At 45.7% G+C, this 26,002-nt stretch overlaps 1 protein-coding gene across 4 annotated transcripts in view; it reads left to right on the top strand.

Moving 5' to 3' along the window:
• DMXL1 (Dmx like 1) overlaps nt 1-26,002 on the top strand; it is a 328,770-nt gene that overhangs the window by 113,757 nt on the left and 189,011 nt on the right. For 3 of the 4 annotated variants that reach the window (XM_082251711.1, XM_082251708.1, XM_082251709.1), the window contains exons 11-13: nt 517-767; nt 1,151-1,829; nt 8,875-8,996. In XM_082251711.1, the coding sequence (XP_082107837.1) occupies nt 517-767; nt 1,151-1,829; nt 8,875-8,996 (1,052 nt within the window). The remainder of the gene's footprint in view (nt 1-516; nt 768-1,150; nt 1,830-8,874; nt 8,997-26,002) is intronic. The other variant, XM_082251710.1, reaches the window with a different exon arrangement.

Consider the following 26,002-nt stretch of genomic DNA (forward strand, 5'->3'; position numbering starts at 1 on the left):
TTTGCACAACACTCTTCAAAATGAATGGCGACTTTACATTTAGAATACACTTCAATATAATACATATTATATGGGGGAGAAAAGTGATTGTACAGTCACTGCATGCTTCCATTCTTTATTTTCAGTATTTAAACAGATATTTCTTGGGTATAAAAGCTAGGTGTTGACATATAAATGGGCCAGTTCTCAATGTAGACGGTCTAATAAACATGCGTTTTGGTCAGCTTGCAAATATATATATATATATATATATATACATCTATGCCATTATGAATCTAACCCAGTAATCTCCATTATAGCTTAAAGGACAAGCTGCTTCATGAGTATTCATGTTTTCGCTAGAAAAACTTATTGCATAGAGGGATCAGTCATTGGTCATTTTTCAAAATAGACTTTGACTTTTAAAATATGTACTGTCTTTGTTTCAAGAATGGTTGCACATCCATACCAGCACATATAAATGCTAATAATTGATCATTTTTATTTCTTTTTTGTTTTCTTTCCTTATCCTTTTAGACGAAGATAATGAAGTAGCCAATTCAAAACTGCCAAATGAGAAGAAGGAAGTGAATGGTGAAAAAACAGTAAATTCTTCCAGTGTCTCCTTCCCATCATCTGTTATTGATCATGAAATCGAAATCCTGCTTTCTGAATGGAACAAGAATCCAGACATGCTTTTTAGTATCCATCCTGTGGATGGCTCCTTGCTTGTATGGCATGTTGATTGGTTGGATGAGTATCAGCCTGGCATGTTTCGCCAAGTGCAGGTAATTATTATCAGGCAAAACCAGAAGCTAGACATGATATCGTTATGCCCATGATGTGACATCTGGAATCACACAGGCAGAGCAGGATTCCAGAGCCTTGGTCATGGTCTGAAATGCTGTATCTTGGTAGTTAAAAAGTAAATTTTTAAATTCCCTCTTGGTAGTTTTTGTTTTTAAGACCTGTGACCATCACTCTTTTAGCACAGTGCTAGATGATCAGTGTTACTAAATAGGTTGTAAAGGCTGGAGACCTCCTTTTTAAAAGGAAGAAAATTTAGGTCAAGTACCTAAGTTTTGGAGCTCAAGTTATTGTGTTTTTTTTTTTTTTTAATATTTAAAGCGCGCATTATTTAAAGGTTCATTAGCATTGCTTTATATTTCAGGTATCCTTTTCATGTAGAATTCCTGTAGCATTTCCTACTGGAGACGCAAATTCTCTCTGTCGAAGTATAGTGATGTACGCAAGCACTAAAAATGTAGACTTAGCAATTCAGCAGGGAAAACAAAAGCCTGCATCTATGGCACGATCCACCTCTATGCTCATATCTGCTGGGCAAAGTAAATCGAGCAGCTTAAAGCTGAGCATCTTTACTCCCAATGTGTTAATGATATCCAAGCACGCAGATGGTTCCCTGAATCAGTGGCAGGTGAGCTTTGCTGAAGAATCTGCCTTTTCCACTGTGCTCAGCATTTCCCACAAGTCTCGATACTGCGGCCATCGATTTCACCTGAATGACCTTGCCTGCCATTCCGTACTACCACTACTGCTGACTACTTCTCATCACAATACACTGCACTTGACAAAGGTAAATGGTGATACTGGGACACCTAACTCGTTACAAGATGGAGATAGTTCTATTAACAGCAACGGAGAAGAAGCATCAGAAAGTTACCAGGATCCTAATGCAGTGTACAGTGAACTAATCCTTTGGCGGGTTGATCCTGTTGGACCGCTATCTTTTTCTGGTGGAGTTTCCGAGCTGGCTCGTATCAATTCTCTTCACGTTTCTGCCTTCTCCAATGTAGCTTGGTTACCCACACTTATACCAAGTCATTGTTTAGGTAAGTCTGTGTGTAGGTGTGTCTGTGTTTCTTTAACTATCAGTGTGAAACAGTGGTCCACAACTAGTAGATCATAAACCTTATGTTACTCTTCTTTTTAATGATGCTCAGGTCAGGTTCTAAGCATTCTCTGAGCTCCTGCTTTAGTGTATTTTATGTCTCCTATAATCTTGAAGTTCAGCAGTAGTGTCCAATTTATATTTATTTCATTTATTAAACCTTTTTAATATCAAATTTGAAATTGGTTCAAGAAAAAGATGACAGACAATAGTAAATGTGGCTGAGAAAGCTTGGCACCTCTGCTGATCATTTTAACCAATTCTGGACCAGAAGGATTTGCCCCCTTAATGACCAGGCCATTTTTTGCGATTCGGCACTATGTTACTTTAACGGACAATTGCGCGGTCGTGCGACACTGTACCGAAAAAAAAATTGATGTCCTTTTTTTTCCCACAAATAGCGCTTTCTTTCCCACAAATATAGAGCTTTCTTTTGGTGTTATTTGATCACTTGTGCGATTTTTATTTCTCTATCGTTCATTGGCGAACGCAGTTCTCTGATCCATATTAGTAGGGTTATACTGCCCCCTACAGGAGTAGGACACTAGGCAGAAGAAAAAGTTGTGGCCACGCCTATTGGCAGTCCTGGAGGGTACACTCTCTCTCTTCCTGCATAGGATGTCCGTTTTAATTTGGAAAAAAAATAAATAAAAAATCTCAGTTAATTTGTACACAAAGGTCCGAGGCGCTGGTTTCCTCACTTATTGTCAGTTTTAATTTGCCTAGTCAGGAGTAAGGACCTAGTTCCTTGCTGGAATCTTTGGACCTGGCATAAAAGTTTTTTTTTTTTTGTTAGATTTTTTTTAGCTAGCGTTTTTCTCCGGAATTTTTCCTGTGAGATCTTCAAGCAACTATGCCAGGCTAGGCGACTGGCTGGATCTCTATATCCAATGGTCACCCCAGTCTGGCCAGCGAGCGAGTGCAGGCCTTAACTCCACGCTGAGTCGCCCGCGACATAGTCCCACTGGACGAGGACTGGCCCAGCAAGTTAAACGTCTCGCCAGGACGCACACGACAGGGTCTAGGCTTATGTCACAGCGTTCCTATTTGGCCGACGTCCCCCCCCCCCCCACTTCAGTGGTATAGGGTCCTGTCAGGAGACGACCCCCCCCCCCCCGGGAAGATTTTGGGGCAGACGCGAGCCCCCTCCCTGGCATGGTCGGACCCTCACACTCCTGGGTTTCCCTCTGTCCTGTTGTGATCACCCCCCAACGAGGGGGACTGTTGGTGCCTACCTGAGGCTGGGACCTAGTGTGCAGGCCGCATGGGGGGCCAGGGGGGGGGCCTCGTGGGTTCCTCCCAAGGCTGGATGGTGTAGGAGGGCTGGTGGGGGGTCTCCCTGTAGGGTCCTGTTGCCGCGCTGGCCGCCATTTTGTTGTAGCCTTGTCTGCTTCTATGGTGGCGGCCATCATGGTACACCCGTTTTCGGCCATTTTGTGGTGGATTTTTTGCTGTGAACCACCGGTGGGAGTGCCAGGAGGCGTTCTTTTGGGTAAGGAGCCCCTTCCTTCATCCCGGGCAGCTTCCTGGCTCACTTCCTTTCTCTGAGCCACCGCTGAGACCCTCACGGAGGCCGCAGGGCCTTCCGGATCTCCACTGTCCAAGGCATTTTTGGCGGTTCAGGAAGCATTTGGGCTCGGGTGGAGGTGGCCTTGAGAGAGGTGCGCTGAAATGTTTCTTCACCTACCCCTGCCTCATCTGATGTCTCGGATTCAGAGTTTGACCCAGCCGCGGCAGACGTGGGCCTCCCTGCCGGGTCTGTTACCTCGCGCCCTGTCTCCTCGGATAATGGGGATGACATTTCTACCTCCCCTGTTGCCCATGATAGAAGCGCTGGTGGATAAACTGGTTGTTTCGGTGTGTGACACCCTGCAATTTGGAGGATGCAGCGGCACCTGCATCTGGGGCACAGGTAGCTCACACCATCTGGAGCAACTTATTTTTCTAGCATGCTCATGAAGGATTGGACCGTCTGAGACGTTCCCCTGGGGTGTCTAAGCGGCTGCTAGATGTTACCCTTTGGGGAGTCTCTGGTACATTGGACTGTTCCACCTGTGGTGGATGTACGGTCTCTGGGCTGAATAGGACTACCGTTGTTCCGGTGGAGGAATCCCTGTCCTTTAAGGACTTAGGGGAAAGGATGGCGGGAACTGTGTTCATGATTGCCCTTGCCACGCAGACTCTGCCTGATGGGCGGAGTTCTAACACCATGTCTTGGTGAGGGGCAAGTCCCTCCTGCCCTGGTGGAGCTGTTGTACTAGCTGGCCCAGGGGCTGCAATTTGTTTGCAATGCTGCGCTGGACATGTCTCCTTTATATGGGTCACCTGTCTGTTTCGGCGGTGATTGTCCGGGATATACTTGACCGGAGTGTTGGTCTTCGAATCAAACTTCTAAGAAGGCCCTAATGGGTCTCCCTTTTCAGGGGGATTGCCTGTTTGGCACTGCCCTGGATGACATTATATAAGGGTCTCACGGGGGAAGAGTGCCTTTCTTCCACAGGCTAACAAGGATAAGGGCCTTCGTTGCAAACGGGGTCCCTCCTTGTTGGCTCACAGTTTCTTCATCCCTCGGGGACAGTCGACGTGGCGAAGTCCTTCAAGACTTCCTCGGGTGGTTCCAAACAAACCTGGTCTGGCGAACAAGAGATTGTTTGTTTGTATTTTTTCCCAGACCTGCGTGTAAGTCCTACTCGACCTGAAGGTGCGTCCTCACCCATCTATGGGGTGGGAGATGTCCTTGCAGGTTTTCGGACCTGCGTCTGGCCCGGATCCCAGGTAGCTGGGTTCAGGAAGTCTTGCGGTCCAGTTGCAAGATCGAGTTTCAATCTGCTTTTTCCGGTAGGGTTTTCCCTTCCAATTTACGGCTGTCCCCGAATCGCTTGCAGGCGATCTTGGGGCAGTTCAGGCTCTTGTTCGAAAAGCTGGACCTACTGGCCCTTTGATGGTTCCGTGCGGATCAAAAATTCAAGATGGTATCGGTACGCACAACGGTGGCTTCCCTACATCAATGTTGGGACCATGGGTTCTGTCATAGGCAAGTACATTTGCTAAGTTCAACGTGAACGATGCTGAGAAGTTTAGCATGGTCACCTGTGCAAGGCTGACGCCGGCATGGTCGGGTGAGAGTGATCACGGATGGGATTCCGGTCATTCTTGTGGCTCTGGACTTGCCTCGCCGAGCTTGGTACGCTGACCTGGTCAGGCTACCTGCAGACGCTCTTGGAGACTTCCTCCAGAGAGGATTTATTGTCTCCAGGGCCAATCTTCCATTCGGCTTTACGGTCGCTGGCTTGGCTGTTGAAAGCCAGGTGCTGAAGGACAGGGGATTGTCTGCTTCAGTAATTCCCACCCTGCTTGAAGGGTGGGAAACGACTTCTAGGATGATTTTTTTCGTCTTATGAGAAAGTTGTGTATTGCTCGGTGGCCCGGATCTCGACTTCCTTCAACGGGGAGTTGATCAAAAGTTGGCCTTGAGTACTGTCAAGGGTCAGGTTTCGGCTTTGGCAATTTTCTTCCAGAGGCCTTTAGCCGCCCTTTCCCTGGTGCGTGACTTCTTCCAAGGGGTGCAACACTTGGTACTTCCGGCGCGACCCTCGTCACCAATTGGGGACCTTGATTTGGTGCAGTCGGTTCTTCAAGAACCTCCTTTTGCAAGTATTCAAGGGTATCCCCTGTCTACCTTATTACAGAAGGTGGCCTTCTTGGTTGCTGCTGTAAATCTGCGCGCAGGGTGTCATCACTGGCGACATTGTCCTGTCGTTCTCCCTATATGTTGGTTCGGTTCATGGAGACAAGTGGTACTTCGTCCGGGTCCGTCCTTCCCTCCGAAGGTGGTTTCTAGTGTTCACTTGAACGAGGACATTGTATTACCATCTTGTGTCCTAAGCCCTCACATCCTAGGAATGTGCATTGCATACTCTGGATAGCGTTTGGGCACTCAAGGTGTACTTGGCGACTACTGAGACTTTTTTCGTAATTCATGCTCGCTCTCTGTACTTACAGAGGGCCCATGAACAGGACTGCCTGCGTCTGCTGCGGCTATTTCCAGATGGGTCGGACAGACGGGGATGCAGGCTTATTCAATTAAGGGTCAGGTCCTACCTTTCCTTGTTTCGGCGTGTTCTACTCGGGCACCTAGTGCTTCCTGGGCTTTTCACCTGGCAGGTATCTGTGCTCCAGGCTGCAAGACGGCTACCTGGTAGTCTGTTCACACCTTTACCAAATTTTATAAGGTGGATGTGCTGGCATCTGCAGATGCCTCTTTTGGCCGCAAAGTTTTGCTGGATGCTGTCTGGAGGGCTTTTGGCCTGCCTTGAGTGTATTTACTGTTTGTTTCAGGTGGGCTTCATCTTTTGTTCTTCTCAGTCCTATGTTGCCTGGTTGGCTATGTTTAGCCTTAGGGACTTGTTCTTTTTTTTGCTGTTCCCACCCCTCATTTTATGGCACTGCTTTGGGACGTCTCTACTGATATGGATCAGAGAACTGCGTCCGTCAATGAATGATAGAGAAAACTGGATTTTTGTCTTACCGTAAAATCCTTTGCTCTTAAGTTCATTGAGAGATGCAGTACCCGCCCCTCTATTTTGAGTTGGGTTGGTTTTACTTTCTGACACTGCTTTGATAGAAAACTCCCTCCGGGACTGCCCATAGGCGTAGCCAGAACTTTTTTTCTGCCTAGTGTCCTACTCCTGTAGGGGGCAATATAACCCTACTGATATGGATCAGAGAACTGCGTCCGTCAATGAACTTAAGAGAAAAGGATTTTACGGTAAGTCAAAAATCCAGTTTTATTGCACTATAAACAAAAAGAGCGACAATTCTAAAAAAAAAAAAAAAAAAAAAAAAGAAATATATTTATATTTTTTTTTTCTTTTTTCACTTTCTGCTATACTGTATATACAATTCCCCTCCAAAAATCATAATAAGCGTATTTTGATTGGTTTGCGCAAAAGTTATTGCGTCTACAAACTAGGTGACATTACTACAGTAATCAGTGCTAAAATATGCACTGTTATTGTAATAATGACACTGGCAGGGAAGGGGTTAACCTAGGGGTGATCAAAAGGGTTAATTGTGAACCTAGGGGAGTGTTTTCTAACTGTGGGGGAAGGGACTTGTGAAATGATCATAGAGACCTGTGATCCTATATAGAAGGATCACAGGCGCTCTGTGATCATTTTAGAGAGAACAAGGGTCAGCTGTGTTTACAGCAGCTGACCGGCCTTCTCTCTCAACGGGGAGTGATCGCAGGTGCCCGGCAGCAATCGCAGCTGCAGGTCCTGTGGATCAGCATCTCCGCTGCCTAGTGGGGGCGGGAGCACGCCGACGGCGGCACGCGCTTGCCCCCCAGCACCCATTCCGCAAACTGACCCATACGTCGATTCGCGCAGCCGAGCTATCCTGCTGCAGTATATATGTGGCGGGCGGTCGGCAAGTGGTTAAACTGTGTTGTGTTTTTTTTTTTTTTTTCTAACATTCTACAATTGATGGCTATCATGAATATTTTGACAGGCAAAACTTATTTTTTTTTTTTTTTTTTTTTTAGTTTTGGTGTAGATCAGGGGTGTCAGACTCCATTTCATTGCGGGCCGCATTAGCATTATGGTTGCCCTCAAAGGGCCGTTTATATCGAAGAATATTGTCCCCTTACACCCTTACATGGGATGTCAAGAGCCCCCCCACCATGAGAAGTCAAGAGTCACCCACCTTTCCTTACATCATCCCCTTACCTTGTGCTGCTGCCAGGAAGAAGAAGTGGGTGGATCAGGGAAGAAGTGCAGGGTTTGGAGGAGAACCAGAGGAGGGCCGGAGTCAGTTTCCAGAGTCTGCTGAATGCTGAGACCAGGGGAGGCAGAGGCAAGGTGGTGTTGCGGCTGCACAGAGAGGTGCAGGATTTGTAGGAGGAGTTCTGCCCTCCTCTCTGCTGCGGACTGCTGAGAGGGGGTGGGGGGGTGGGCAAAGACGAGCCTCTCTGCAGCTGCACAGAGGAGTGCAGGATCTGGCAAAGGAGTTTTGTCCTCTCTGCTGCCGACTACAGACGAGGTGGGGGCAGAGGCAAGGGGGGGGGGGGGTGCAGCAGCTGCAGGAGAGGTGCGAGGGCCACATAAAATGGCCTGGGGGGGCCGAGTTCGGCCCGCGGGCCTTGTGTTTGACACCTCTGGTGTAGATGATTAGAACACCTGTCAGGTTTTTTTTTTTTGCTGTCTGTGCACCCGTTGGGGAGATTCACCTTCTATGTTTTTCCTGTTTACCATTATCATTGAAAGTGAAAGTAAAAGAAAATCCAACATTTTGGATTGTCTTCAGAAAAGTAAGGGGAAATCTTCCAATGGGGGCACTAGTTCTGGTGACCTTCAGGTCTGCATGGGATTCTCTTAATTTGCAGGAATCTTTTCTCACCTCCTGTTTTTGCTATGGAACAGGAATTGAAGGGTAATCTCCTCAATGGGACACGGATGAGAAAAATTCAACTGACAGGGGTTATTTCCCTACTTATTCTATTCAAAATGAAAAAAATAAAAACATTTTGTGTTCTGCGTTTACTGTAATAATTAAGAGTAAAAGAAAATTCTAAGTTTTGGGTTGTCCCTAGAACAGTAATAGAGGGGAATCATCCAAGGGGGGCAGTAGTTGTGGTGACAACTAAGCATTTTCTCTCATTTTTGTTTTGGTTATGGGAAAGGAAGTGAAGGGAAATATCCCCAATGGTACACACATGGCGAAAAAAACAGGCAAGGGTTATAACCTTCCCTTACTCCATCCAAAATAAAAATAAAAAGTTTTGCCTATACTTCTACTTTAAATTTGCTGTTATATATACCAAAGAAGTAAATCTCACAATGGCCATCTACTAAGGCAAATTAAATGTTATATTTTTTTGATTCTGAATATTTTTGTTAATGAGTTTGTCTGTCACATCTAGAAGTAGTTTTTCAGGGCACTTTCTTGATCTGGCCTAGGAAACTAACCTATTTGTACTTTTACAGGTACATACTGTAATTCTCCAAGTGCATGTTTTGTAGCCAGCGATGGGCAGAATTTAAGGCTTTATCAGGCTGTAATAGATGCTAAAAAGCTCTTGTGTGAGCTGTCCAATCCTGATATATCAGTAAGTGTGTTCTTATTTTTACCTGTTTATCTACAATTAAATTGTTCAACCGCATGGTTTATTTGTTGACAAGACTTTTAGTCTGCCTTTCCAAAAAAATTAATGCTTTACTTCAGTAGGGCTCATTTTATCTTTATTATCTTAAAGTTCAGTTGTGTGGTTTTTTTTTTTTTGCTTTTTTTTTTTTAGTGGAAAACAATTAAAAGCTGTTTTTTTTTTTTTCTTTACTGCTCTTTGCTCTTTTTAATGAGATATCGCCTCATTTACTGTCACAATAAATAACTGTTTTACCAAAGGGAAATGAGGGGAATAACTCTGCTGACAGGCATTCTGCCCCTTCATATACATTACATTGATAACATTGTTTACATTAAGCTAGTGTTTCACATCTTTATATAAAAAAAAGTAAGATTGCATATCCTTTGCCATTATTGCATTATTAAACTTTTGCAGTTTAATTGAAATTAGTCTTGTATATCGAGCATAAAATGTAGCAATGCATCATTTCTAACTCATCTATGTAGTATGCCCAAAATTGACATAAAATAAATTAGCAAAAAAAAAAAGAGACATGATTGTAGAATACAGGCAGGATATGGTTTTCGATAAGAAAATAAGGTGCTCTTGTTGAAAAACAAATGCTAACCACAATTCACCATGATTAAAACATGACAGTGTCAATACTTCTTTGCATACATAACGCTTATTTAACCTTTTAATAAATGTAATAATCCTATAATAATGCCTCATTCTATAACGAGTGGAAGGAGACAATATTGTCTACCCTAAGGCACCTCTACAATGTCCAAAATACATGGAGCATTATAATTCATCTTTTTCCCATTGACAGGCAGATTGCACAAACTGTGTCAGTAATAAACCCTGTACAGTCATGCAAGGCTGTTTGTAATATTGCAGATCATTCAAAGTAAATCTACATCTCAATATATCTTCAGCCAGTATAGAAGACTTAAAGTGATTGTAAAGTCTCATTTATTTTTTTCATTTTTTTTTGTTAAAAATAACAAACCTGTTAGGCCCCTTACACACTTGCGCAACTTGTCCTGCGACTCGGGACCGCACGCAAAGTGGCATGACAAATCATACCCCATGATTTCCAATGAGTACCGTTCATATATGTGTGATTTGAAAGTAGTCCCTGCACTACTTTGGCCTGACTTTGGTCCATAGACCTCAAGATTGCGTAACTTTCGGGTCACAGGTGTGAAAGGGGCCTTAAACTTGCCTGCTCTGTGAAGTGGTTTTGCATAGAGCAGCACAGATCCTCCTTTTCTGGGGTCCCTCTTTGGCACTCGTGACCCCTCCCTCCTGTTGAGTGCCCCCACAGCAAGCAGCTTGCTATGGGGGCACCCAAACCAAGCCACAGCTCCCTGTGTCTATTCAGAAACAGAGCCGTGACCCAGCCCTGCCCCCTTTCTCACCTCATTGGCTGACTGACACCAGTGGGAGCCAATGGCGCAGCACTGCTGTCTCAGCCAATGAGGAGGAGAGACCCGGGAAGCCAAGACACTCCTGCAACATTGCTGGATCTAAAGGGACCTCAAGTAAGTATTAGGGGGGCTGATGCTCACAGAAGGCTTTTTATCTTAATGTATAGAATGCATTAAGATAAACAAACCTGCCTTTTTCAATCAATTTAACATGGGCCTGAATTCAATAGTGAGGATTTGCTTTGGTATAGGGAACTTTTAGAAAAGTTAAGTGTGACTAAGCAATAACCTGAAAATATACCCTGAAAATGTGCACTTCCTGGTGTGTTGATGTGCCTGGGCGATGTTCTGTTTACAGTGGCAGGCTCTGACATTAGGAAGCAAAGCCCTGCCTTTGACTAGATGTCCTCCTCCACACTAAAACCCAGTGCACCACAAGGCATGGCAAGTCGGTAGTTGGAAAGAGACCATAGACTGTAGTTATATTTAGTCTTTTCTCTTTCGTTCGTTAACGGACACAGCTCTAAATCTTCTTGACCGTAGGGTTATACTGCCCCTACAGGAGTAGGAAACTAGGCAGAGAAAAAGCTTGAACACTCATATGGGGCAGTTCCTGGGGGTATACTCCCACTTCCTGCTATAGGTATTCAGTTTTCGGCCTTGGAGATTTTCCTTCAACGCCCATTGGCCACACACTCCTTAGTGCGTACTTTTCTCCAGGGCATGGGACACTTGATTCCTCCAGTGCGGTCTCCATTGCCGTCGCTGGACCTCAATTTGTTGTTGTCAGTTCTTCAGAAGCCTCTCCTTGAAAAAATATTCAGGAGATTCCCCTGCTTACGTTGTCTCAGAAGGTTGGCCTTTTTGGTGGCCATTACTTCGGCGGGCAGGGTGTCTGAACTGGCGGCTTTGTCTTGTGGTTCACCTTACTTGGTGGCTTACAGGGATAAGGCGGTTCTGCGTCCATGTCCATCGTTCCTTCCGAAGGTCCTCTCTGACTTTCATCTGAATGAAGACATTGTGTTGCCCTCCCTGTGTCCCAAGCCTAAGCAATCTAAGGAAGTTGCCTTGCACTCCCTGGATGTGGTTCGGGCAATAAGGTGTATCTGGCAGCTAAGGAGTCTTTTAGGAAATCAGACTCACTATGTCCTCATGGATAAACATCGAAAGGGGCTGTGTAACGGGGGGGAGCACCGCGCTTTAAAGGTGCATCCGTGCTCAAAACTATCTATGTGTTACTTCAATATATAAATTAATCATTTAAATAATATATTCTATCTAAAGTGACTCAGTGCTGCAGTAATTGATTAAATATGTGCTTCACCATAAATCATTAATAATGTTAATTAATAAGTGTATACAAACCATATAAATAAATTCAATAATTCAATAAATATATTCAATAAATAATATTGGTGATAGACAAATATAAATAAATAAAGTGTTCTGTGCTTATCTTCTGTTACTGTATAAATAAATAAATAAATAAATAATCAACATCTTTGTACATAGGTGGTTCAAATACTATTAGAGCCGGTTCACACTGCCACGACCATAAAGTCGCCCCATGTCGGAGCGACTTTTTACCGCGACTTGTGAATTATTTTGTAGGACTTATATGACAGACGACTTTGTGTTTGGCCAATCAGAATATGATGTGTTGTGACCGAATTCCCCTTTTCTGTTTTTTTTCTCATTTCCTCATTGCCCACCAGTGCCACGTATCAGTGTCCACCAGTGCCACTGCCCACCAGTGCCACGTATGTGTCCACCAGTGCCACTGCCCACCAGTGCCACGAATCAGTGTCCAGTGCCACGTATCAGTGTCAACCAGTGCCACATATCAGTGCCACGAATCAGTGTCCACCAGTGCCACGTATCAGTGCCACAAATCGGTGTCCACCAGTGCCACGTATCAGTGCCACGTATCAGTGTCCACCAGTGCCACGTATCAGTGTCCACCAGTGCCACGTATCAGTGTCCACCAGTGCCACATATCAGTGCCACGTATCAGTGCCACGAATCAGTGTCCACCAGTGCCACGTATCAGTGCCACGAATCAGTGTCCACCAGTGCCATGAATCAGTGTCCACCAGTGCCACGTATCAGTGCCACGTATCAGTGTCCACCAGTGACACGTATCAGTGCCACATAGTGTCCACCAGTGCTACGTATCAGTGCCACATATCAGTGCCACAAATCAGTGTCCATCAGTGCCACTAATCAGTGTCCACCAGTGCCACATGTCAGTGCCACGTATCAGTGTCCACCAGTGCCACATATCAGTGCCACGAATCAGTGTCCACCAGTGCCAAGTATCAGTGCCACGTATCAGTGTCCACCAGTGCCACGTATCAGTGCCACTTATCGGTGTCCACCAGTAGCACGTATCAGTACCACGAATCAGTGTCCACCAGTGCCACGTATCAGTGCCATGAATCAGTGTTCACCAGTGCCACGTATCAGTGTCAACCAGTGCCACGTATCAGTGTCCACCAGTGACACGTATCAGTGCCACAGTGTCCACCAGTGCTACGTATCAGTGCCACATATCAGTGCCACAAATCAGTGTCCATCAGTGCCACTAATCAGTGTCCACCAGTGCCACATGTCAGTGCCACGTATCAGTGTCCACCAGTGCCACATATCAGTGCCACGAATCAGTGTCCACCAGTGCCAAGTATCAGTGCCACGTATCAGTGTCCACCAGTGCCACGTATCAGTGCCACTTATCGGTGTCCACCAGTGCCACGTATCAGTACCACGAATCAGTGTCCACCAGTGCCACGTATCAGTGCCATGAATCAGTGTTCACCAGTGCCACGTATCAGTGTCAACCAGTGCCACGTATCAGTGTCCACCAGTGACACGTATCAGTGCCACGTATCAGTGTCCACCAGTGCTACGTATCAGTGCCACATATCAGTGTCCACCAGTGCTACGTATCAGTGCCACGTATCAGTGTCCACCAGTGCCACGTATCAGTGCCACTAATCAGTGTCCACCAGTGCCACATGTCAGTGCCACGTATCAGTGTCCACCAGTGCCACCTATCAGTGCCACGAATCAGTGTCCACCAGTGCCACATATCAGTGCCACGAATCAGTGTCCACCAGTGCCACGTATCAGTACCACGTATCAGTGCCACGTATCAGTACCACGTATCAGTGCCACGAATCAGTGTCCACCAGTGCCACGAATCAGTGTCCACCAGTGACACGTATCAGTGACACGTATCAGTGTCCACCAGTGACACGTATCGGTGTCCATCAGTGCCACGAATCAGTGTCCACCAGTGCCACGTATCAGTGTCCACCAGTGCCACGTATCAGTGTCAACCAGTGCCACGTATCAGTGCCACATATCAGTGTCCACCATTGCTACGTATCAGTGCCACATATCAGTGCCATGAATCAGTGTCCACCAGTGCCACATATCGGTGTCCACCAGTGCCACGTATCAGTGCCACAAATCAGTGTCCACCAGTGCCAGGTATCAGTGCCACGAATCAGTGTCCACCAGTGCCACGAATCAGTGTCCACCAGTGCCACGTATCAGTGCCACGAATCAGTGTCCACCAGTGCCACGTATCAGTGCCATGTATCAGTGTCCACCAGTGCCACGTATCAGTGCCACATATCAGTGTTCACCAGTGCCACATATCAGTGCCACGTATCCGTGTCCACCAGTGCCACGTATCAGTGCCACATATCAGTGCCACGAATCGGTGTCCACAAGTGCCACATATCAGTGCCACGAATCAGTGTCCACCAGTGCCACGTATAAGTGCCACGTATAAGTGCCACGTATCAGTGTCCACCAGTGCCACGTATCAGTGTCCACCAGTGCCACGTATCAGTGTCCACCAGTGCCACGTATCAGTGCCACGAATCAGTGTCCACCAGTGCCATGAATCAGTGTCCACCAGTGCTACAAATCAGTGTCCACCAGTGCCATGTATCAGTGCCACGAATTGGTGTCCACCAGTGCCACAAATCAGTGTCCACCAGTGCCATGTATCAGTGCCACCAATCAGTGTCCACCAGTGCCATGTATCAGTGCCATGAATCAGTGTCCACCAGTGCCACAAATCAGTGTCCACCAGTGCCACAAATCAGTGTCACGAATCAGTGTCCACCAGTGCCACGTATCAGTGTCCACCAGTGCCACCTATCAGTGCCACGAATCAGTGTCCACCAGTGCCACGTATCAGTACCACGTATCAGTGCCACGAATCAGTGTCCACCAGTGCCACATATCAGTGCCACGAATTAGTGTCAACCAGTGCCACGTATCAGTGCCACGTATCAGTGTCCACCAGTGCCACATATCAGTGTCCACCAGTGCCACGTATCAGTGCCACATATCAGTGTCCACCAGTGCCATGTATCAGTGCCACGAATCAGTGTCCACCAGGGCCACGTATCAGTGCCACGTATCAGTGCCATGAATCAGTGTCCACCAGTGCCACGTATCTGTGTCCACCAGTGTCACTCACACAGACCAAGCAGAGATAATGGAATATATATACCATTACACATATATATATATATATATATATATATATATATATATATATATATATGTAATGGTATATATATTCCATTATAGGCATGGCTGCAATGTGGGGAATGCCTGGCTAATCTCTTTCTTCTTCCTGGAAAGTCTGATAAGTCATGTCAATTAAGATAAGGAGGCGACTCCCATTGAAGTATATGGGACAAGTCGGATCACAGGTCGCCTCAAAGTAGTACAGGACCCTTTTCTGAAGTCGGAGCAACTTCAGTAGTGCCAATTAAGATGGCACTGATTGATTAACATTGCTTTTGTTATGTCAAGCGACCTGGGGCAACACAAGTTGCCTCACAAGTCGCGCTAGTGTGAATGGGCTCTTAATATATTTAAAGTGCTCAAGTGTCCCAAATAGTGTTAAACGGTGATCAAAATCTTCCTCCTAAAAAAAATGCATGCAGGTGCTCTTCAGTGCGGTGACCACTAGGTGTCCTAAGCGCTCACCTCAATTCCTTCCATAATAAACCTTATGCTGTGTCTCTAAAATATGCTCTTTACTCCTCTCTGCCACTGGGGTGCTGTGAAGGTGCTGGATACCGATTTTCTCCTTATGCTGAGGATCGGTTTGACAGGGATATGGAAAGGACCTTTGGATCTCCAAAATAAATGGGCCAATATAGTGAAGTATTGCCAGTTTGTTTATTTAAGAAAAACAGAGTAACACTCACATGTATCAAGTCTTTCACATTCGCATAGCCAGTATAGGTCAAAGGGTGCCGCTACGTTACTTCCGGTGCTCTATCCTACGCGTTACGCTGCGTCCTCACGCAGCATCTTCCAGGGTACTCCCCCCTCCCCCCCCCCCCCCCGTTACATTGCTCTGGATTGTGTGGTTACCAATAATAGTACCTGCAGCATTAAAGGTTTTAGGTGGGTACAATCATTAGACAGCGCGAGAATTACACACCCTTTTTGCATATGGCAAGGGCCTGGCTGCTTCTGCTGTGACCATTTCCCGAGGGATCAGATAGACTGTGATTCAGGCTTATTCTATTAAGGGTCAGATTCCTCCTTTCCCTGTCAAGGTGCACTCTACTCAGGCACTTAGTGCCTCCTGGGCCTTTCTGTCATCAGGCGTCAGTGATGCAGGTTTACAGACGGCTACCTGGTGGTCTGTACACACATTCACAAAGTTTTATAACGTGGATGTGTTGGCATCTGCGGATGCTTATTTTGGCCGCAAAGTTTTGCAGGTTGCTGTTTAGAGGACTTGTCCTCTTTGAGGGTTTTTTTTTTTCAGTTGAGCTCCAAGTTACCTGGTTGGCTATGTTTAGCCTTGAGGAAGTTTTTTTCTGCTGTTCCCACCCCTCATGTTTGACACTACTTTGGGGCGCCCCTACAGTCAAGAGCTGTGTCCGTCAATGAACGAAAGAGAAAATGGGATTTCTCTATCGTCCATTGACAGACGCAGCTCCTTATATTCTTGGACCATTTATGCTCCTCCCATCATTAATAGGACACTAGGCAGGAAAAAGCTTCACCACGCCTATGGGGCTGTCCCTGCAGGCATAGCCCCATACACTCTGCTACAGCTTCCAGTTTGTTTCTGCCTAGTTTAGGAGTAGGACCTAGTTCCCTGCTGGGACTTCAGTCTTAGCTATGTAAAAGGGAAATTCTTGTTATATGTAATTTTTATTTACTAGTTTAGAGTTCCTGGAGAACTATAAGCAACAGCCGGCTCGGTTTCAGACTGGATAATCTAGATTTTTAAGGTCTCCCAGCCTGGCCAGCTGGTATGAGCAGGTTATAGTCCAGGGTGGTCTGTTCAGAGTGGCGCTCACCTGGTACCGTGGCATGGTGAGTAATGCTGCTCCCCCAGTCCTCTGGGTGGACGTGGGCCCCCTTCTGGGAATGGTCGTTGGCCCTCAGGTGATCCCTCGGTTCCCCTGGCCTCTCAGACATTCCAGCCCCCCCCCCCCCTTGGTGGTTCCTCCCCTTCCCCCTAGTAGGTTCTTACCTAGGGGAGAGGTAATGTTACAGCCGCTGCAGCGTTCCTGCGGGGGTGTGTGTGACCTGGTGGGGTCTTTTGCTAAGGACCTTCAGATGCCACTTGTCTGGGACCCCCTCGCATGGCGTTCCGTGGGGGACGCCATTTTGCTGTAGATTCCTGCTCCTTATTTTCCATTGACAATGTATGGGCAGTCATTTTCTATTAGTTCCCCATAGGAATGCATGGGGCTGCCATTTTCTTGTAGTCCAGGTCACTGGACAGGCAGCAGACAAGGCACAATTGATCTAGCAATGACCCAGGCATTTTTCTTCTATTCTATTTCCTGTGTCAGATCGTTTTTACTTTCTGTTTCACAGAACGTTCCAGCAAGCCTCCTGAGTGGTTCGGTAATGTTTTTGGGGTCCCCTGTAGGTTTTCCTTACTCACTCTGCTTACAGATTGTACTGGATTGGTATTTGTCATACCGCTGGTGCACGGCGGTGGGATCGCGATTTTGCTATTTCTTTAAGTGACACTGCATTATTTTAAATCTGTGAAAAATGGAGTCCAATGACAATATTCCACCTACAGACCCCCTCAGTGTGGCTGCAGGACCCTCTGGGTGGCAGCCTCTGTCTGCTTTTACAGCAGTCTTGGAAAGCCTGGTGTCAAAGGTAGATTTTGTGTTCAAAAGTATTGATCGCAGCAAACATCTGCTGCCTTCACCTCCATCAGTGGTGTCCTCAAATTCTAAGGCAGATATGACCGCGATGGGCACTCCCCATCCTGATGGATCGGTGTCCTCGCATTCTTATGGTGAAGAGGACCTGTCCTCTTCAGCCGCCTTGCGGGTACGCACATTGGTGGAAACACTCATAGTTTTTCCATGCGAGAACCTTTGAAAATGGCAGATGTATCTACAGCTTCAGGTAAGCAGGTGTCTTTTGGCTCCCCCAAAGCCCAGAAGTCAGGCAAGGTGTTTGCTTGTCTGAAGCTTTTTGACAATATTGTTAATGAACAATGGCGGCGCATCAAGCACGCGCTAGTGGCGCCCAAGTGCTTAAAACGCCGTTATCAATTTGCGGAGGCGGTTTCCACTCGATAGACAGTGCCACCAAAGGTGGGTCACCCAGTTTCCAGATTAAGTCTGCTGTGGCTACGGTGGAGAAATCCCTGGCCTCTACAGACCCCGTGGATAGGCAGGCAGAATCTTTGTCCCGTCACCTACACGTGTTGGCGGGTTCCATACTAAAATCAATCTTTGTGAACATTTTGTCACAAACGGTCTCTGAATGGGTGAAGTTACTTAAGGGGAACTTAGAATCGGAACAGCTCTCCCGACGCTGATTGAATCCCTGGACCAGATGGCTCAAGCCCTTGTGTTCATGTGTGATGCATCCTTGGATGCGCGTCCCCCCCCCCCCCAGTGGCCAGGGTGTCTGCAGTGGGGATTGCCGTTAGAAGCATGGTGAGGTTAAAAAGCTGGTCGGTGGACCAGGCTTCCAAGAAAGCCTTGACTGATCTTCCCTTTATGGGAGAGAGGTTGTTTGGATCTTCTCTGGATGAAATGATCAAAGGTCTTACGGGTGGGAAGAGTACTCTTCTCCCTCAATCCTCTAAGGGCAAGGTGCCCCGTCATAGGCGGGGGACTTCCTTCACTGCTCATAGGTAGCTTTTTCGTACCTCCGGGTTGCAAGAAAAAGGAAAGCCATTCAGGTCTTCTGGAGGTTCCAAAAAGCCATGGTCAGGTAAATCGAAGACCGGCCAGTCCGGTTCTGCAGACAAATCCTCGTCTGCATGAAGGGGCGCCCTCACCCGCTTCTGGGGTGGGGGGACATCTTTGCTTCTTTCCGGAAATATGGACTTCCCTGATTCAGGACTAATGGGTTCACAAACTGATCCTATCAGGGTACAAGATAGAATTCCGGTCTCAACCGTCGGCAGGTTCTTCCCGTCCAATCTTCATCTATCTCCAGACCAGTTAAGGGATCTATGAGAGGCGGTACAAGATCTGCTTGCACAAAGGGTGCTTGTGCCGGTTCCCTCTCAGGAACGCTTTCAAGGGTTTTATTCAAACCCGTTTACTGTGCGCAAAAAAGAGAGCAAGGTGCGGCCAATCCTTGATCTCAAGGCTCTGAACCACTTTGTGCGGGTACAGAAGTTTTGGATGGAATCATCCTGCATGGTAGTGGCGTCCCTACACCAGGGAGACTTCTTGGCCTCCATAGATATCAAGGACGCATATCTACACATCCCTATCTACGCTGGGCATCAGAGATTTCTTCGCTTTGCCATAGCAGAGGAGCATTATCAATTTGTGGCGTTACCCTTTGGTCTCGCCTCTGCTCCCAGGGTTTTTACCAAGGTACTGGCCCCGGTGTTGGCAATGCTGCGCCAATGAGGGATTGTGGTACTGGGGTATCTGGACGATCTTCTATTGGGAGCGGACTCTCATTCAGCCCTGTTGGGCGATCTATCGATCACTTTCAGAACCCTGCAAGAGTTTGGGTGGAATATCAATTTCAAGAAATCCGCCCTGATACCTTCATTGAGACTGGATTATGTGGGCATGACTCTGGATTCTGCTTTGGCAAGGGTCTTTCTGCCCCTGGACAAGCTGCTGAAGTTGCAGGTGGCCATCCAGTTGCTGTTGGCAAACAATCTGTCCTCTCTGCGGTTTTCATGCGGGCCTTGGGACTGATGGTATCAACCTTTGAGGTGGTTCCTTTTGCTCAGTTCCACACGAGACACCTACAAATTGAGATTATTTTCAAATGGAACAAGGATCTGAAGTCATTGGACTATTCGATTCGGTTGAGCCACAAAACAAAGTCTGCTCTGTTGTGGTGGCTTCAGTCGCCAGCACTATGCCAGGGCAAGTCTTTCCTGCCGTTGTTTTGGACGGTGGTGACCACGGATTCCAGCCAGCCTATCAGGCTGGGGTGGGGTGCTGGGAAAGCTCTGTGCCCAGGGAACCTGGACAGTAGAACAGTCAAGACTACTGATCAATGTTTTGGAGCTCAGAGCAATAAAGCTTTGTCTGAGCCAATGGACGACTCGTCCATGGGATTGTTTGGTTTGGATTCAATCAGACAATGCCACGGCTGTGGCTTACATCAATCACCAGGGGGGCACCAAGAGTGTCTTGGTGGCTGAGATTCTGGTCTGGGAGGAAAAGTTTGTTCCAGCCCTCTCTGCTGTACACACCCCAGGTGTGGAGAACTGGCAAGCAGATTACCTGAGTCGTCCGGTGTTGGATCAAAGGGAATGGTCCCTACACCCGGAGGTGTTCCATCTCCTGTGTGTTCCGGTGGGGGACACCCAAGGCCGATCTGTTTTGCTTCTCGTCTCAACAGGAAGGTTGAGAGGTTCGTAGCCAGGTCTCGGGATCCTTTGGCCGAAGCCACAGACGTACTGGTGACTCCTTGGGGTAAGTATCGGCTGATTTACGCCTTTCCTCCGCTGAAACGCTGCAACTGGCCTTGCTGGTCTTGGCATGCAGACCTGGTAAGGCTGGTCGCGGATGCTCTTTGGAGACTTCCTCTCAGGGAGGATCTGCTGTTTCAAGGGCTGATCTTCCATCCTGCTTTACAGTCACTGGTTTTAACGGCATGGCTGTTGAAAACCAGGTGTTGAGAGATAGAGGTCTTTCTGCCTCTTTGATCCCTACACTTTTGAAGGCTAGGAAGTCGACCTCCAGGACGATCTATCATCGTACGTGGAAATTGTACATTTCATGGTGTGAATCACTTAAGGTGCACCTCGCTTGTTTTCTATAGCTAGGGTTTTGGCCTTTCTGAAAAAAGGGGTTGAACAGCGGTTGGCTTTGGGCACTATCAAAGGTCAAGTGTTTGCTTTGGCTATATATTTCCAATGCACGTTAGCTGCGCATGCCTTAAATTCGCACTTTCATTCAGGAAGTGCTCCATATTGCTCCCCCGAGACTATCCCCCCTACCTCTGTGGGATCTGAATTTGGTATTATCTTTTCTTCAAAAGCCTCCTTTTGAGAACATTCAAGAGATTTCTCTGCTTTCATTCTCAGAAGGTTGCCTTTTTGGTGGCTATCACTTCTGCCCGCAGAGTGTCTGAATTGGCGGCGTTGTCCTGCCACTCACCTTATTTGGTGGTCCACAAAGATAAGGTGGTACTCCGACCTAATCAGTCTTTTCTTCCTAAGGTAGTTTCTGATTTTCATTTGATTGAAGACATCGTGCTGCCTTCACTCTGTCCCAACCCTAAGCATCCGAAGGAAACTGCCTTGCACTCTTTGGATGTGGTTCGGGCGATCAGGGTTTACCTGGTGGCCACTGAGGGGCAGTATAACCCTACGGTCAAGAAGATGAAGAGCTGTGTCTGTCAATGAACATCAGAGAAATGGAATTTACAGTAAGACAAAGATCCAATTTTTTCTCTACTGCTTGCCTTTTTTTCTGCACATTCTTAGCATTTAGTTCCGCTTTAAGGTACAAAGTTTTAACAAAAAAAATTGTTTAAAGAATAGGTTCACCTTTGGGAACATGTAACTTGTTCCCAATGCTACAGATGCTGCCCTACTCCCCCCCCCCCTTCCATCCACCCCTCCCTCTCTGTGACAGCAGTAAGGGGAGAAGATCCCTGTATTAGCTGTCAGTTTTTGAAATCAGCCTGGCCGTTTGGGGCTCCATGACATTCATTGGCGCAGCTCTGTGTGTGAATTAACTACAAGCCCAAATATCCTTTGGGACGGTCGGCTTGTAGTTCTCTGTGGAATGCCGTTGTAGTGAATTGATTCTTCCTGTCAAGGCCCGTACACACGTACCGATTGTTGGCCGTAAATATTCGGCCAACGTCCGATCGGCCGATTGTCGACTTGTTAGTATGATGCTTCCGACAACCGACTGCGACTTTTTAGCCGAACAAAATCTGGTGTGCAGGCTATAAAATTTTTGTAGGGCAACAAAGAACGCCCGATTGTTCGTCAGTCAGTACAGATTTCGGCTGACAAAAAGCAGATGAGCAAGACTGGGCATGCTCAGAGAAGAAAAAACACACGGAAAGTTAACCATCACATGACATCACTTCTGCAGTCGGTTGTTGTTGGCCGACAAAATTAGTGTGCAGTCTTTAGCACTTTTCAACCTACACGACAGCACCGGACAAAAGACGGCCGAACGGTCAGCCGACAATCGGTGTGTGTGTACGGGGCTTTAATGTATCTTCTTCCTGCCTGTGCATCCCGGACACACAGATGCACTGACAGATTTGCAGGGGACCTGCATGTCACCAGCGATCTGCTGATCACTGGTGCAATGCTTTAAAGGCTCAAAAAGTAAATAAATGCATTTTTTTTTTTTACCTTAAAAAAAATAAAATGTGCATTTATTTATTTATTTTAAGTGACTTTCTCTTTTAAACAGTTTTGAAAGGTCTTTAGGAAAAACACATTTCACCTTCTTAAAAGTTCCTTTTTGCTGTCACACTCTTACTTGTGGAATATCAGCAGATGAACCAAATCCTCCTTTTCAGGAACCTCTTTCCGCTTGATATTGCAGCCTTCACCACATACTGCAATTCCTCAAAAAGACATAAGAGGACCATCTGATGCTCTCTGTGTAAATTGTAAAGTTTATTGACCTCAAAATAGTACTCGCATAAACAGAACTTGTAACATCGCGTGTAATGGCACCTGTGCATTTACTTGGGGCTTCTATTTAAAAAGGGTGTAGTTGCTGATTGGTTCTTGGCTTCCGGAGAAGTCCTTTTTGGGGTGCAATGCGCCAAGGAGGTTTGGTCTGTGATTTCAGCATGTTACTGGAGGAGTTTCGGCAAAGCTATCTGATGAACTATGTGACTACATTGACTGCATTCAGACCAGGTGCTGGAGTGCATGCACAGATGCCATTACATGAGGTATTACAAGTTCTGTTTATGCGAGTAATATTTTGAGGTCCGTAATCTGTATTTTACATGGAGAGCTTTAAATGGTCCTCTTTGTTGTTTTGCTGTATGTGGTGAAGGCTGAATTATCAAGCGGAGAGCTGTTCCCTGAAGAGGAGGATTTTGTGGCTTTTAACAAGGAGAATGTGATGGAGGGTTTTGCTGCAATACTGTATACATATGATGGCAAGCTTTTATTGACATTCTATATATAGGGGTCAAATCCTAATAGTGAGCACATTTAAAGCGTGTTTTTTTCCCCAATTTTGATCATAAATGTTATAGCTATTTATTTGATGTAAATTGCTTTAGTTGAGAGATTTATTAGTAATTTTTTTGGTTCATATAAATTCAGATTTTGATTTCATCACTATAAACAGTGGAGTGCTACATTTTTTTTTATTATATACCTTAGTCTTTAGATTCCCAGTTAGGCACAGCACAAATTATTAAAATAAACTCAATTAAAAAAAGAGGAAATTAATTCACTGGATATTTTTCTATGAACATGCAGTGTCTAAAAGGTAGATATTCTATACCACTGCAATAAGACATACATTTAAATTCTTGCTGTAAACATCAGGTTTAGGGTATGCAGCAAATAATTTCACTGAACATCTGTCCAAACTTTTCGAACTCCTTTTAAAGAGCCCCTCAAAGCCATCATACAGTAAGCTGTATACAAATCGTTTTGCATGTGAATGATGTAAACGTTTTGCATGTGAATCAGCAATAAAATGTTGTAGGTATGACATGTTTGGCATGCCTGGGAAATTAAAATATGTTATTTATACAACTAACAGTTGTTTGTAGAATCTCTTTAACCACTTAAGCCCCAGAAGATTTTACCCCCTTCCTGACCAGGGGGTTTTTTGCGATTTTTTTTACTGCGAGACTTTAACGGACAATTGCGCGGTCGTGCGACGCTGTACCTAAACGAATTTCACGTCCTTTTTTTTCCCACAAACAGAGCTTTCTTTTGGTGGTATTTGATCACCTGTGCGATTTTTTTGATCATGCGCTATAAACAAAAAAATAGCGTAAATTTTGCAAAAATAACAATATTTTTCACTTTTTTTTATATGAAATTCCCCCCAAAAAAATGTAAAAATCTAAATTTTTTAACATTTTCGGCCAATTTGTTTTATGCTACATATGTTTGGTAAAAAAATCGCAAAAAGCGTATTTTGATTGGTTTGCGCAAAAGTTATCGCGTTTACTAACAAAGGGAAAGATTTTTGTCATTTTTGGGTTTTTTTTTTTTAACGAGTAATGGCGGCGATCTGCGATTTTTTTTTTTTTTTTTTGCGGTACTGCGACATTGCGGCGGACAGATCGGACCCTTGACTGACATTTTTGACACTTTTGGGGGTACCAGTGACATTACTGCAGTAATCAGTGCTATACATATGCACTGTTACTGTAAAAATGACACTGGCAGGGAAGGGGTTAACTGTATTGGACAGGGAGGGGTTAAGTGTGTCCTAGGGGCGTGATTCTAACTGTAGTGGGACATGGCTACTAGTGTAAAAACAGAGATCAACGGTTCTACATAGTACATTTACACAGGGGGAGAATGACAGGCGGCTTGTTTACATAAGCCGCTCTGCCTTTCTCCCGCTCTACCGACGATCGTAGTGTGACCACACTCCTCCGTGAACGAGCCTCAGCGGGCGCGCGCATCAGCGGGCATGCGCTCGCCCGCTATTGGCTCAAAACCCAGTGAAAGGCGAGCGACGTAGACCTACGTCACTCTGCCTGGCCGGGGCTGACTGCCGCAGTAAATATACTGTGCGCAGTAGGCAACCGGTTAAACTAAGAAGCAGCTTGATGCAATCATTGGGAGCATGGACATGTGTCTGTCTGAACTAATTGCAGACCTAAAGTGGGTATACTCCTTTTTCTATATCAGCGGCATCTCTATACAGTGATGATCGAAAGTTTGGGCACCCCATGTAAAAATTTGTATTAATGTGAATAAAGAAGCCAAGGAAAGATGGGAAAATCTCCAAAAGGCATCAAATTACAGATTCGACATTCTTATAATATGTCAACAAAAGTTAGATTTTATTTCCATCATATACACTTTCAAAATAACAGAAAACAAAAAATGGTATCTGCAAAAGTTTGGGCACCCGGCAGAGTTAATATCTTGTACTGCCTCCTTTGGCAAGTATCACAGCTTGTAAATGCTTTTTGTAGCCAGCCAAGAGTCTTTCAATTCTTGTTTGAGGTATCTTTGCCCATTCTTCCTTAATAAAGTCTTCCAGTTCTTTGAGATTTTTGGGCTGTCTGTCACGCACTGCTCTTTAAAGGTCTATCCATAGATTTTCAGTTATGTTAAGGTCAGGAGATTGTGAAGGCCATGGCAAAACCTTCAGTTTACGCCTCTTGATGTAATCCCCTGTGGATTTTGAGGTGTGTTTAGGATCATTATCCATTTGTAGAAGCCATCCTCTCTTTAACTTCAGCTTTTTCACAGATGGCATCAAGTTACCATCCAAAATTTGCTGAAATTTTATTGAATCCATTTTTCCTTTTACTCGTGAGATGTTCCCTGTGCCACTGGCTGCAATACAACCCCAAAGCATGATTGATCCACCCCCATGCTTAACAGTTGGACAGAGGTTCTTTTCATTAAATTCGGTGCCCCTTCTTCTCCAAACCTACCTTTGCTCATTCCGGCCAAAAAGTTAAATTTTAACCTCATCGGTCCACAGAACTTGTTTCCAAAATGCATCAGGCTTGTCTATATGTTCATTTGCAAAGTTCAAACGCTGATTTTTGTGGTGAGGACGTAGAAGAGGTTTTCTTCTGATGACTCTTCCATGAAGACCATATTTGTACAAGTATCTCTTTATAGTGTAATAGTGTACCACAACTCCAGTGTCTGCCAGATCTTTCTGGAGGGATCGTGCAGTCAAACGTGGGTTTTGAATTGTTTTTCTCACAATCCTGCGAGCTGTTCTGTCTGATATTTTTCTTGGTCTTCCAGATCTTGCTTTAACTTCCACTGTTCCTGATGACTGCCATTTCTTAATTACATTCCGAACAGAGGATATTAACATCTGAAAACGCTTTTCTATCTTCTTATAGCCTTCTCCAGCTTTGTGAGCGTCAACTATTTTCAGTTTC

Source organism: Pelophylax lessonae, assembly GCF_965119305.1.
Source record: "Pelophylax lessonae genome assembly, chromosome: 1".
Lineage (NCBI taxonomy): Eukaryota > Metazoa > Chordata > Amphibia > Anura > Ranidae > Pelophylax > Pelophylax lessonae.